At 36.6% G+C, this 14177-nt stretch overlaps 2 protein-coding genes and 1 long non-coding RNA gene across 3 annotated transcripts; 2 read left to right on the top strand and 1 right to left on the bottom strand.

Moving 5' to 3' along the window:
• Positions 1 to 158: 158 nt before the first annotated feature.
• Positions 159 to 3533, top strand: znf511 (zinc finger protein 511). The gene is made up of 6 exons (XM_048204846.1): positions 159 to 431; positions 634 to 707; positions 1921 to 2122; positions 2786 to 2910; positions 3091 to 3273; positions 3381 to 3533. Exons 1-6 carry the CDS (start codon positions 216 to 218, stop codon positions 3445 to 3447), a joined length of 867 nt encoding a protein of 288 aa, XP_048060803.1. The 5' UTR covers positions 159 to 215; the 3' UTR covers positions 3448 to 3533.
• A 372-nt stretch (positions 3534 to 3905) lies between these two features.
• On the bottom strand, positions 3906 to 6988 carry msx3 (muscle segment homeobox 3). Its single transcript, XM_048204847.1, has 2 exons — positions 6312 to 6988; positions 3906 to 5854 (listed from the first exon to the last, which is right to left on the bottom strand). The coding sequence occupies exons 1-2, from the start codon at positions 6718 to 6720 to the stop codon at positions 5439 to 5441; spliced, it is 825 nt and encodes a 274-aa protein (XP_048060804.1). The 5' UTR covers positions 6721 to 6988; the 3' UTR covers positions 3906 to 5438.
• Positions 6989 to 8177: 1189 nt separating this feature from the next.
• On the top strand, positions 8178 to 13227 carry LOC125277631. The gene is made up of 3 exons (XR_007186952.1): positions 8178 to 8653; positions 11120 to 11323; positions 11447 to 13227. It is a non-coding gene; the product is annotated as an uncharacterized LOC125277631 (long non-coding RNA).
• Positions 13228 to 14177: the final 950 nt, after the last annotated feature.

Here is a 14177-nt window from a genome sequence, read left to right as displayed (position 1 = left end):
ATAAGTATCATATACTGATTATATGACTTATGTAGAGGACTATAAACACGTTTTTGTCTTTAGATTACACTTTGTTTTGCATCAAAATTAAGTTATAAGTTATAACTTTATTTTGATACAATTATTAGTTTCTCATGAAATCGTACGCTCTGCGTGCCATCGAGTGGCTTTTATTTTGAAAGAGGGATGACACGGAATCACAAGGCGGGTTGTTCATGGAGTATGTTGATATAATGCTGCAACCCGAATTAATTGAACTGTTGGGGTCTGCAACACCAAAAATCCTTACAGATAAGATACCAGTGATTGAAAATAGAAAATACGAGTGTCTCGCTTTCCAACAAGAAGAAAGAAGGGGTGAAAATGCAGTTTCACCCTTTGGATTCAGACCTCAAGGAGTTCGCATTGCTGTAGAAGATGAATTTTTTGCGGTTGGTAGATTGTACGATTTGATTGACAAGTATATTGCATTTAAAAAAAGTTCCATCCTTCTGACAATATATCAACAATTGCATGTTTATCTCTCAATATGTTGCTTAACTTAAGAGTCATGTAGTTACTAAAGACTACATGACTCTAATATGATGATGTGATATTTACCAATATCCCTCTTTCTTAATGTTCCCTCAACAGGATGGCGACATACACAGGCACATGTACCTCCAGAATGTCGTCACGGCTATTGAATATGAGGAACAACCTCCAACGTGAGTAATGTCGCTTCACCATTGATATTGCTTTGTAATTAAGCAAATAATTACTTAAATTATTAATAATATTAATTGGTAGATTCTATTGAAATCATAATTGTTATTAATCATAATTGTTAAAGCTATTAAATAAGTTAAGTTAGTAATTAATTATCATATGTCTATGAAGATTCTTGTTCAGCTCATCATTGTTCTAGTAGCCTATATTTATTATGGTCAACTGGATATAATTCTTTCTCTGTAGCTGTCGGATGTGTAGATGTGACTTACTAGATTACTATTAATATTAGTGTAGTTATTAGTTTTATCTTTGAGTGATGTCACATGAGGTTAAAGGTTTAGTTCACCCAAAAATGAAAATTCTGTCATTTCTTATTCACCCTCATGCCGTTCCACACCCGTAAGACCTTCGTTAATCTTCGGAACACAAATTAAGATATTTTTGTTGAAATCCGATGGCTCCGTGAGGCCTCCATAAGGAGCAATGACATTTCCTCTCTCAAGATCCATAAATGTACTAAAAACATATTTAAATCAGTTCACGTGAGTACAGTGGTTCAATATTAATATTATAAAGCAACGAGAATATTTTTGGTGCGCCAAAAAAACAAAATAACGACTTATTTTGTGATGGCCGATATCAAAACACTGCTTCATGAAGCTTCGGAGCATAATGAATCAGCGTATCGAATCATGATTCGTATCGCATGTCAAACCGCCAAACTGCTGAAATCACGTGACTTTGGCGCTCCGAACTGCTGATTTCACACGCTGATTCATTATGCTCCGAAGCTTCCTGAAGTAGTGTTTTGAAATCAGCCATCACTATATAAGTCTTTTTTTTGGCGCACCAAAAATATTCTTGTTGCTTTATAATATTAATATTGAACCACTGTACTCACACTTAAATATGTTTTTAGTACATTAATGGATCTTGAGAGAGGAAATGTCATTGCTCCCTATGCATTGCTCCCTATGCAGGCCTCACGGAGCCATCGGATTTCAACAAAAATATCTCAATTTGCGTTCCGAAGATTAACGGGTGTGGAAGGCATGAGGGTGAGTAATAAATGACAGAATTTTCATTTTTGGGTGAAGTAACCCTTTAAGTGCTACTGAACACGTTGCTTGGATGAGTGGGGAGACATTTTGAGCAACATCCTCTTGCCTTGATACTAATGTATCACTAATATCTCAAACCTCTTCCCAGCATCTCTGAGTTCAGATGTCACATAGCTGGATGCAAACAGTTATTTGACACATTGGAAGGATACGAACACCACTACAATTCATTGCATCGAAATGTATGCTCCAACTGCAAGCGCTCATTTCCATCAAACCGGCTGCTGGATATACACATCTTGGAGTGGCATGACTCGCTCTTCCAGGTCATGGCGGAGAAACAATGCATGGTAATATCATTAGTACCACCAGATAGGTCATAGGACTGTACGGAGTGATACATGTTGTTGTATGAAGTGGTATGGTCACGTCTTTCATAACATGTTTTGAGTGATATGTGTCAGACTGTATGCATGATAGATATAGTTTTATTTACCACTTTGATGAAGTTGATGAGAACTGCATTGTCATTGCAGGCAGTCTTGCATGAATTCTTTGGGTATATGCCTACCAGATAAGCAAAGCTGCTGTAAAAATTCATATTTTCATAGTGCCTACTTACTACAAATACATTTTATGGTTTTATATTACTCTCTCACTGGAAATACTACATAACATATAATTTTTTAAACAACAAGTATTGATATTCATACATTTACACAGAAAAAACGTAACCATTATTTAAAATGAATACGAAATGGTGCCACCTACTGGTTTCAACAGCACGTTACATTAGATTCAGTGCATGTTTCAGTGGCTTGAAACATTGAAACCGATTTTAAAGGGGACAAGAAATACCATTTGTGAAAGAAACTGTTAGTATACTTTTCCTCCGCCCCATACATACTCTGTTTGAACTAACAAATATTCTGCTTTGCTACATTTTATGAAAAAATAATTTTTTCCCCACTTAACATTTTTGTTGATTGTGTTATGCTAATATTGCTTTTCAGTATGAGTGCTTGGTTGATGGATGTGGACTGAAATTCAAAACAAGCAAAGAAAGGAAAGACCATCTTATCAGAACGCATAGCTATCCAGCAGACTTCAGATTTGACAAGTCAAAGAAGAGCGGAAGGTTTGATATTAATACTGAATGTAAATTATGGGCGATTTTAGAATATAGATATTCTACTTTTGCACTCCTGTCCATTCACTTCAGTATTTCACCCAAAAAAGCCTCATACAATTTCTTGTTTTTAAAAATCATTGTAGAATGTATTTTTTTTTTAAATTATCATAATATGCAACTCAACAGAATAAGAGAAAAAAAGACACTGCAACAGAAGGATGCGCAAATGGAGGTTTCTGAAACAGCAACTATACAACAAGAGAGCTCTGAGTCCATGGACTTCTCGCTGACCCCAGATTCAAAAAGCATGAAGACTGCAGAAACAGAGCCAATGCATGCAGATAATCTAAAGCCACGATATTCATACAAGTGGGTGGATTCATGGTCATGGATTCATATAAAAACTTGATTAAGTTTAATTACCATGTAGACTCAGTGATCAGAACTATCTGTGTTGATCATTATCTTTCTTCCAGAGTTCCATCATCCATTTGCTTCGGTCAAGGCTCAGTCAGAGGCTTCAGAGGAAGGAGGAAGAAGTAGGCCAACGCTTTTATTCAATGCAAACAATTGCATTTATTTGTCAAGAGCAGTATTTTTGTAATAAAACTTGTAAAAGCAATCTTTAAAAAGGTGTCTTCTCTCTTTATATGGTTGATATTAATAATCACATCTAAAAATTTTGTTTTAGATGTTGTTGTGGCAAGAAATGTAAAAGTCAAATGTCAAGCAGAATATCTTAAAATATTTTCACATTTATTGAGTTCTCTAAATACATATTTTATGTGTTCCAGTAAGCGTATGCTACGAGATCTAAAGATGTTTTCAACGAATGTCACATTGATTTGCTCTTTCGCTTGATGCTTAACACACAAGTACGTGGACGTGTGTAACTCACATAAGACCTAATAGAAACTTGAGATGCATTGGAAGGAATGTGTGTTTTCGAATTGGTTTGACGGGGAATTGCGTTTTGTAGCACTAAAAAATTATCTGAAGGACTTGTATCTGGAATGTACCTAAGGATCCTTCATTTTTATTTTTTAGTCCTTTTATTTAAATACTGTTTCATTCCGCTTTTTTGTTTATTTTTTTAAATTTATATTTAGGAGCATATTCGTGTCTTTTGTAAATTGTCGTGCTGCCCATTTAGCGCTGATTTTTAATTGTCTGTAATCATCCATCATTAAACAAATGAATGTGGAACAATGCGCAGCTGTAAATCTCAGTGAATTATAGCGCTATATAGGGTTATGAAACCTAAGAGATAAAAAGGAAAAACATTTTTAGGTGTATGTTTGTATTTTTTTTTACTTCTAAGTAATGACATTGTACACATCAGTCTCAGTGAAGATTTATTTTTTAATGCAAAAGATTATTTTTCTAATTTGTATATACATATAAAATATACAATAATTTACAGAAGATAAATGTAAACACTGTATAAATATCAGCAATCCTATTTGTATTTTTTTTTCAAAAGGGGAATGCAAAATCTGTAATATATACGTGTATTTACAATAATAAAAATCTAGACATTAATCTTACAACCTAGCAAACTAGCATACATGTCTACTGAAGGGATTATGGCTAAACAGGCGAAAAATCATAAACAGGCCAAAATCCTCTGTATCCAACGGCATGTAAAAACGTTTGGTAGGAAAAGTTCAGTAAAAATATGGTATAATGGACGATGTCTCCGCATCTTTCTCTTCAATAAACACCAAAAGAATAACAAGCATCGTATGTGAACATAAAACCGGGTAGCCTGTCAAATTAATGGGATAAAAAAAAAGAAGTATAGCGAACCTATTGGCAGTAGGCCTAGATTTCGCAATAGCTATCTGGGTACAATCTTTGTAATATGCTACAAAATATTTGGTTTGCGTGAAAAATACATATTCATTTTTTGAAAGGTCTCACACTGACTATCTATTTAGACCGAATTTGGCTAAGTAGGCTAATGGAAAGTAGCAATGTCAAAGACAGTTGAAATAAAATGTTTTCTGTTTTTGTTTGTTACTGTAAATTTCTGCTGTCAATCGCAACAAGCTCTTTAGGTTGTAAAAAAAATCTTAGTAATAATTATAAGGGCATTTCTTTAATCTAAGAGCTTTGTTGGACCTGGCGCAGACCATGTAGCCTACACTTCAGAGCACTAGGTGTTTGCTCGCACATCACGCATCAACAAGTGATGCTGATCAACAAGTGGTACTTGCCAAATCGGCTGTGCCCTAAGTAGAAATAATCTCTTGGAAATTGTTTTCTCTGAGACTAAGACAATCAGCCACATTGTGTTATGTCTGCATACTTATAATACAAGATCAAGTCTTCAGGGGAAAATTCATTGCACTTTTAAAGGCAATTTGGGGACTCACTTTTGAAATAAAATGTAGGTCACAAGAATAATTTCTTTTAAATTGGTATATTTGCTGAAGTTCTTTAAAGAAAACATATTTGCTATTTCACTCGTCTTTTGACTGGCAGAACCGCAGCAGCAATAGACTGTGAATTGAAGGACGTTCTTAAGTCGGTTAAGACAAATAGTACATTCCGTAGGTCACTGGCCCACCGAAAAGTCCCGGGACTGGTAACGCAGGTCTAGGAAAGGAACTGGACGGTCCGTAGAGGGGTGGAGAACCAACGTGTGTTCCGAGTGGGAACGGAAAGGCGAACGCAGGTAATAATGGCTTGGTTGCAAGTTTCAGTTTCTCTAGTTCGGCCTCTTGAAGTCTTTTTGCCTTCGCCCGTCTGTTTTGAAACCAGATTTTAACTTGAGTCTCTGTGAGGTTGAGTGAATTGGAAAATTCCGCCCTCTCTGCAATCGAAAGATACTGTTTTTGACGAAATTTTCTCTCCAAAGCGAGCAGCTGCGAGGTGGTGAACGGTGTCCGCGGTTTTCGGTTGTTCTTATGCTTTCTGAGGGTACACGGAGGTGGACTTGAGTGCCCTGCGAACGAACAACAAAACAGCAAACATATTAAATTGAGAATAATTATATTACGTTGCCAAGATAACAATTAATCCATTTTCCACCTATGCTACACGTTTTTTTTTCAGCATTATCAGAAGTATATAGGCTATAGAGGCTAAATTGGGTTATAGCCTATAGCCTACATACAAATAAGAAAATATAGTCCATTTTAATTCAAATACATCCACAAATTTGTCTTAAAATGGTATGCGTTTTTGCAACTGCAGGCTTTTCTTTGGAGAAATAGCCTGGTCAATTATATTCTACTTTTGGATTACATCAAGATCTTCCTCTACACACTTCCTCACATTCGTTTTATTTTCATAAAAAAAGCTAATATATAACTGAGCTTGATTTTATATATATATATATATATATAAACATAAACATTGATGTTTATATAATTGTCATGCCTCATTACTGAGCCACTCACTTGGCGGAGAAGTGTACGAAGGTGTCTGAAACCAGCCGGACTGTCCCTTGTCATTTAGTTCTTCCATATCTCCTCTCTTGCAGTCGGATAGGTTGGAGACGCTCTCCACTGGGATCTTTCTATCTGCGTAAAGAGACATGGGCGAGAGCCTCAGCCGCTCATCTGCACCGGATGTCGGAGATATAATACCAGATTCAGATGACGTGTATAAAGTCCGAGTGCTTGTTCTGTCTGATATTAAAGATTCCACACTGAACGGAAGACTCAGCGCCTTGCTTTTACATCCTTTGACAGTCGCTTTATCGTTGGGTTGAGCCTCCTCTTTTTCCGCACTTTTGCGTTCCTGTAGTTTTCCTTCTTGGGAGAGTGGCCCTTGAAAAGAATTCATCATGGATGATAGAGGGGCCATACAATAAGAATATGTGAGTCGTCCTGAATTTTACTCGTCCACCAGTGCCTTTCCCTTCTGCCGTCGCGCTTTTGCGACGCTTGCCTCGCTCTCCTAGCAGAGCGCACTCGCAGCTATAAACTTCCAAAAGTTCTCTTTTTTCCCTGCCGCCCTCCAATCGGCTTGACATTTCACCCACATGACATTCCGCGTGCTCGTTCTGATTGGTCAAACAAGTTTCTTTGAGACGTCACAATGATTTTGAAAGAAATGCTGCATGGTTAATCATACTTGTCTTGCCGAGGTGGTTTATTGATTGCTCTGGGGGCTCCAGTCTTGGAGGCAAGGAGCCATTTGAGAAGTTTTGTTGCAATTAACCAGAGGGGATGTCTGTATAGCGGGCCTCCATACTCATTAACTGAACACTTATTGAAAACATACAGCGAAACACAAACCACTTCCTTGGCCTCTTCGTCCACAATTTCTGGGAGATTTTCGTTATAAAAACGATGGATAGTGGAAAAATATTTCTATTGCACATTTGATAGAATTTTGAGGGTTTTATTCAATATGTAGCTATAGCCTAAGATAAGGCTGGTGGGGGTTTTTTTGTTGTAGTGTTTTTTTTTATTATTATTTGTTGTCGAGATAAAGCTTTTTTATTTAATTTTAAATAGTTTTTTTTTTTAATTCTAAATCACATCAGGTCACCTCAAAAATAGAACTGCAAAAATAAAGCCTCTCAACTTTTTTCCGTAAAGACAAAATGGCAAGACAAAATGATGTGACTGAATTGACGATGATTTTGTCACGCTGCATTACAGCAATTTAAAGCTTGTCTTGGCCCTTTAAGACTGCAGAAAGCCTCCATTGAGGCGCAACTGGCAACCCCTCACCGTAAGTCAAAGCATTTCATAACGCAGACAAGCCCTGTTTTGGAAGGCGCCAGTCTCGGCAAGATCAAAAAGGAAGCTACCTCAGGGAGAATATGCAACAGTTAACTCCACTTAACCAATTGTCCTCGAAGAGTTTAATGTCAAGGCAATAGCCAGAGGGCAATCAGTTCCCACAGACAGCGCGCACCACTCAGTTAACTGTTGCCTCACTACATGTCTCCTTTTAGAATCTTTAGACTTGATCACTTTTATTAGCGGAGCATGTTTACTTAGCAGATTTCTGCAAAATAATGAAATGGAAAATACGGCAGTAAGCCATTAGCCCAGTAAAGTTTCTACCCTACTTTTAAAACTGATTTAGACTTTTGTGCCAACAAGTTAAATTAACTAGCTAAATTTAATAAGCGACTCCAATTAGCCTGTAAGTTTTTGTTTAATATTGAATTTTAAGCATTTTAGCAGTTAGTAAACATAGCCTACGTTCAGGTTTTTTTTTTTTTTCCCAAGTTTATTATAGCCTACTGGAATATTTGGTTTTATTATCCTGTAGCCTGCGACCTTCGCGACATTCATTTGATCCGTTTCAGGACCTGAGAAAAGCCCAGGACGTAGAATTAAAAATTTAGCTATTTGACAAAAAAAGAAAAAGAAAAAAAGTAGTAGCTATAAACAGTACTAGAAATTTACTAATTTGTGTGTTCACCTCGACAGATTACCTATAATAGGTCAGCTCAGCTGTTATGCGCAATTTACGCATCCATTTAAGAACCACATGATCCATCGGTCAAAACTGCGGTTTGCAGTGAATCTGATTCAGACTAGTAATACAGTCTTATGTTTGATGTTTTATTTAATATTAAGAGTTGTTGGTGCAGAAATAAGGCCTATTAAGCTTAGTAGGCTACTAATATTTGATAGACAATTTGAACTGCCAAATGCCTTTTCTACCTTTTCTAAGGTGTGTGTTGTGGACTTCCTGCTCTCTGTCTTTCAATCCAGCAACACCGGTGAGAAAAAAGTGGACTGCTTTTTCTCCTGATCCACAGTGCCTGCTCTCGGTAAGGCGGTATTTCAGCGAAATCCTTGGTGAATGTAATTGCTAGGCCCATGTAACCTCCTCCCATGAGAATACCACTCCAAGTGTTCTTCAAAACCAGTGCACATATTGAAACATTTACTAAGGAAGTGGTTCTCTGATTTATTACAAAGCAAAATACTGTAAGTAGTGTAGTGTGTCTATGTGCTACTCATTACCCCAAAATGGCAGAAGCTGACAGGGTTAAGATGTGAAAGAACCCAAACAACTTTTATATTTATATAAAAATATGTATATAGAAAACAGGAGCTTTAAGACTAGTTATTCGCCTATACTGATAACTGGAATGTTTTTGTGTTTGATATGGAGATTTTCAAAACCAACAATATAGTGATTTTACTATTATTACCCAATTAAAGCATTAAAATGTTTGTTGACAATTTTTTTTTCTATATAGAATGATTAATTACAAATATTTAGCTTACTATCATGATAAATTAAATGCTCTTGGTATTTATTTGGCATTCATGCGAGACATGATATATTTGCTTTTAGATGCTACAAAAGTGGACTGTAAAATACTTAAGATGTATGATTATCATGGTACTACCAGAAGCCAGACTTACCTTACTGTACAATGGGCCACAATGTCCTCATTATTTGTAAACAAACCAAGATTTTCATATTCTTAGAGCCAGTGTCAAAGATGATATGTTAAAAGACCACATTAAGATTTCTATCTGAAGACATCACTGTTGCCTTTTGCTTCTATATAGCTATTAAGTAATTTCCTTTGCCGTCATCTCTGGACGTTATTTCATCTCTGGGGAATTTAATGTCATGTGTAACTTTCTTCCAGTCTCCCTTGGCTCTCAACCTTTTTTATTGAATAATTAATTTTTCCTGTTACTCTTCTTGAGGTTAGTATAATTGCTTGAAATGTAAACACACAATGTTATTCTTTGGGAATCCCTCATGACTTGACTATTGCTCTGCCAATGGAACAATTGCTCTTAAGCAGTACAATACTGTTTATGTTAGTCCTCTGTGCATGAGTTCAAAGTTTTGCAAAGATCTGATTCTTGATGGAATGTTTGCCTATGTCCAAGGGGGGTTACATAGATTTCTCATGCATCCTTAGCTTTGATTCTCATGTTTAAAAAAATAAAGCCAAGCAGAATTCTATGCTGATTGCTGCGAGACTCTTGTGGTTGGAAAATGCTTCTTTTCAAAGGGAAAATTGTTGGGAAAAGTTGTGTCAGTTATAAAGTGATACATTTTTGTTTGCTTCTAGCTCATTAGATGTAAGCAAACTTAAGTGTTTGGAAAAAATTATAGTTAAATAAATACACCAGATTTACATGACATTAAATGTCTTTTTAATGCCAATTTAGACTAATAATTCAGAATCATGCTAATATCTTGTATGATGTAATAGTATTCGTACACATGCGTGAAGCATAGTTGAAGTTCAAGTTAAATTGCCATCATCTTGGCCCAACTGACATTAATAGTTGAAGACGTTTCATACCCTCTCCAGCCGTGCTGACATGCTGTACATTAAGCCAATCACAGATGTGTGGTTATGCCATAGTACAGAGAGGACAACCCCCTCCTCACACACACCCTTTATGAAGTTTAAGGTCACAGAACTATCTCATCTCTGTGGTTTTACAGCTCTATTTTGTGATCTCATCCTAGCATGTTAGTGTCTTTCTGATCTGTGCCTCATTTCTCTTTAGACCATGAAAACCTTTGAGAAAGCAATACTTCTAAGCATATAAAATCTCAGACTGTCATCTTCACAGATTTCCATCTTCATAACCAAGTCTATGCTTTTCTGTAGTCACCGCTAAAATGGACCGTCTATAAACATTAAATCTTGAGGCATATCCGTACAGATTGTATTGGCATCATGTTATGATAATCATAGGCATTTAGACGATCAAAGAAAATCCTTGCAGAGGTTTCAAAGGGCGCAAGTAACCATTTTAAATGAGATCAGTGTTTTTGAATACTCCAAGGCACAGAACTTGAACTTTTGGCTTCAAGGTTTTTGTTGTTTTAATCAGATCTTGTTCTGTGGATAATACTTTGGCTTGTCAAGATCAATTTACATACGCACATTACAGTAGTCCAGTTTTGAGCGTTTTCATCTCTGTATCAAGCGGTGCCTTAGTGGGGTGCAGTCTCACCATGGCTCTCCTTAAATTTGGCTACTCTTCAGCCTATTGTGCATTTAAGGTTCTCGCCCAAGATTTAAGTTTAGATAATTATCATTTTATTTTTCCATTTTGTATGTCTATATCATTTAGTGGTAGGAGGTTATTGCTTGCAAATGATTTGATCCTGTCAAATCAACATAATTATGCAGGAAAACGTTCAGAATATTATATATCTATCTTATTATCTTTTGCATTTTTATACATATACCTTTATGAAAAAGAAAATCCCCCTTGAAGTATAATCTCACTATGTTTGGCTTTAGGCTTCCAGAGTGGTGCCCTGTTTCAGAGATTTCCGCCTTTGACTCCAGAAGACATTTCTGTCACAGCGTGGAGGCAAGTAAACTATGTCAGAAGTCATTACGGACCTTGAAAGCAGATCTGTCCTTCAAGGTCGCCATGGAGTAGGATGGACATTTTCACAGTGTGACTGAAGGTTGGCTGATTCAGTGCAATGATTCAAAAACGTAAGTCAGCTAGAGGCTGAAATGCAAACAAGTATGTTGCAGAGCAACTGCGCTAATTGTACCTCTTTAAAAATGTTAGTCTAAAATGAGTATGCATTTAAGTAACTCTTGTTGTGTTGCCAGGGTGATCACAACAGTGGAAATCAAGTTTTGTAGAGTATCCATTTGCTTAAATGCTAAAGAGCACTTTGAAAAGTCAACCTAAGATGAAGTTGTTGCCACAAAGCGCATGATGTCCACTAACTGACCGCTCGCAAGTGGCATCAAGCTCCAACAGGATTACATCTGAGCATTATTCCCGGGTTTTACAGAGACAATTGGAACCTTAAACCCTTGTCAGAAGCACAATGGGACACAGTTATAGCCCTCTGTGAAATGGTGGCCAAGATGAAGTGTTGATGTGACAGAAGTAGGCAGAGCGCAACGGCTGTATCCCACTGAGGGAAAATTAAAACTATCATTTACATCTCACAATCATGACTTTGCCAAGTCTGGGGGGAATTACCTCTTGGATAATGATTATTGCTGTATCAATGACAGCAAACAAGAGCAGCAATTGAATCCCAGGACTCCAAAAAGTGTTATGTAAATGCTAACAAAAACTATATCGCTCTACACTGAAATGTCTGTTTCAGTTTCATTTTATTCTTTTTTTGTTGTCTCTTTCCTATTATTGTTTCTAGTCACTAAAGTGTTTTTTTTAGGTTTATCATTGTAAGTTTGTCTTTCTATGCCTGAGAGTTTGTTCTTTGCATTCAAATGCTCAATAATGATCTTGCGAGATGCTTTCTTACCAGCCTAGCTTATGTGTTTTTTGTGACGCCCAAGCATTAATATGCTGAGGTTGGCATCTGTTGGTATGGTAGCTTGTTTAAACAGAGTTAAAATGGTTGTCGCTTAAGATAAGGGGTTTAGAAAAAGGCCTGGGTCGAGTTATTCCTTTAGTAGTTTTTCTTCACATTCTGACCAGCGCTCTCTTGCCGTCTTTTTGAACTAGAACCCAATGGGTTGTTGCGAGTGAAACCGGCGGAGGTCAGGCCTCATAAATGCTTAACTACCCCGAAAGGGAAACTGCTTTGGCAAGTTGGGCTTGTGTTTATGTCCATGCGCATAGGGTTTCCTTAAGATTTTTTACTCTGCCCAGAGGGGGCACTTAAAACTGAGGCCTCGGGTGACACGGATAAGTAGAAAGTATCTTGACCTTTTATTTGACTTAACAAGAGCTTGACCTGACCCAATCAGTTTAGGCTAACATCATGGCCCCAATCCTAAAGCCATTTGACTTCCCCACAGAAAAATCTTGCCTGCTTTAGCTCAACTGTCGCACTCATGTTTTCCAACAATTATAAGGGTAAGTCACCCATGAACTGTTGAGCATCCCAGCTGAGAGACTAAACCCACCACAGAGCCATGAACCTATTAATGCAGCCTGTCCCTTTCTCAGACATTTATATACAAATTGATACACATTATTTTGAATGCATAGATACAAAATGGTAAGTTCACAGAGTGTAGTGTGCAGATGAAGAAGTGCATATCAGGACTTACAGGACAGTAAAAAAACATATTGTATTTTATTGAAAATTACCCAAATGCATACCCTAATCTGAAACTCAATTACAACATCATTTAAAGCAAAATAACCAAATGTATGACTCTCTTGGGGACATTATTTAGCCAATCTACTGCTTGTTATCTGGCTAATTTTAATAGCAACAAAGCACAAAGGGAAAACGAAAAAGTGGATATTAAACAATTAAATAGTCAGCAATGGAAATGAACACAGTATGTTACAACATTCATTTGGCTTTCATTTAATAGAATACACGTTTTTTGTTGTAAAAATGTATGCTTTTATGAGACGATATGAATTTGTATATATGAATATAAAATTGTTTATCAAACTTGTCCAATTTTTTATTTATAAACACGAATGTCGCTTAAAGGTTAATTTTACACAAAAATTATAATTCTGTCATCATTTACTCACCCTCATGTCGTTTACACCTCTGTATGACTTTCAGATTGTTTCTTTTTTCATACAATGAAACATTCTCATACAGGTTTGGAATTGTCATTTTTGCATGAACTATCCCTTTAATGAGAGGATATTTTAAGTCGATTTTGAGAAAATTAGATGAGGTTTTATAGTGTCATTTTCATGTCAGGATCATTTATAAAGCATGCTGTGATGGGAATTGCCTAAATGTTCAAGTTTATCAAGTTTAATTGCATGCCCTGACAGACTAAGCATATTTTTTTTTAATTTACTGGCATTTACAGTCACTTTCTCCTTTTTGCTTTTCTACTCCAGTGGAAATGTAATATCCATTACACTAAAAAGCAAATAACGCTTAAGGTGCACCACAAAGATGACAGCGGACAATTGAGGCAATTTCTCTGGACTCTAGCTGTGGATTCAAGCCAAGATTTTTGAGGGAAGGCAAAGGACAATGAGCGTGGTCACATGGTTTTGACTATTGGGATGAGAAACTAATTGTGGCCATTTTGTGGTTTAGTGAGGAACCAAGAATGTGACCACATATTCGAATGCACCATCGGCTCTCACTGTGTCTGCAATGGCTCTCTGTATGATTCAATGACTTAGGTTTTCACATAAGTGTGAATTATACCTTTTGGTTATTCAGCCTAAATTTGATTGAGGCTTGACAGAAAACCAGCACTTTCTCAGAGCACACTTCCCTCAGCAGAAATGTATTCAATTAAAAGGGGTTGTTCTTATGCAGACCTTACTTATCAACCACTCCAAAAATCATTTGTCTGTATGTCAGTGTATTCAATGCCCTATTTGTCATTAGAATCATTGCAAGTGCAATTCTTGATTTCTTTCTGG

The sequence above is a fragment of the Megalobrama amblycephala genome, linkage group LG10 (assembly GCF_018812025.1).
Source record: "Megalobrama amblycephala isolate DHTTF-2021 linkage group LG10, ASM1881202v1, whole genome shotgun sequence".
Classification (NCBI taxonomy): domain Eukaryota; kingdom Metazoa; phylum Chordata; class Actinopteri; order Cypriniformes; family Xenocyprididae; genus Megalobrama; species Megalobrama amblycephala.
This window is presented reverse-complemented; position numbering and strand designations above follow the sequence as displayed.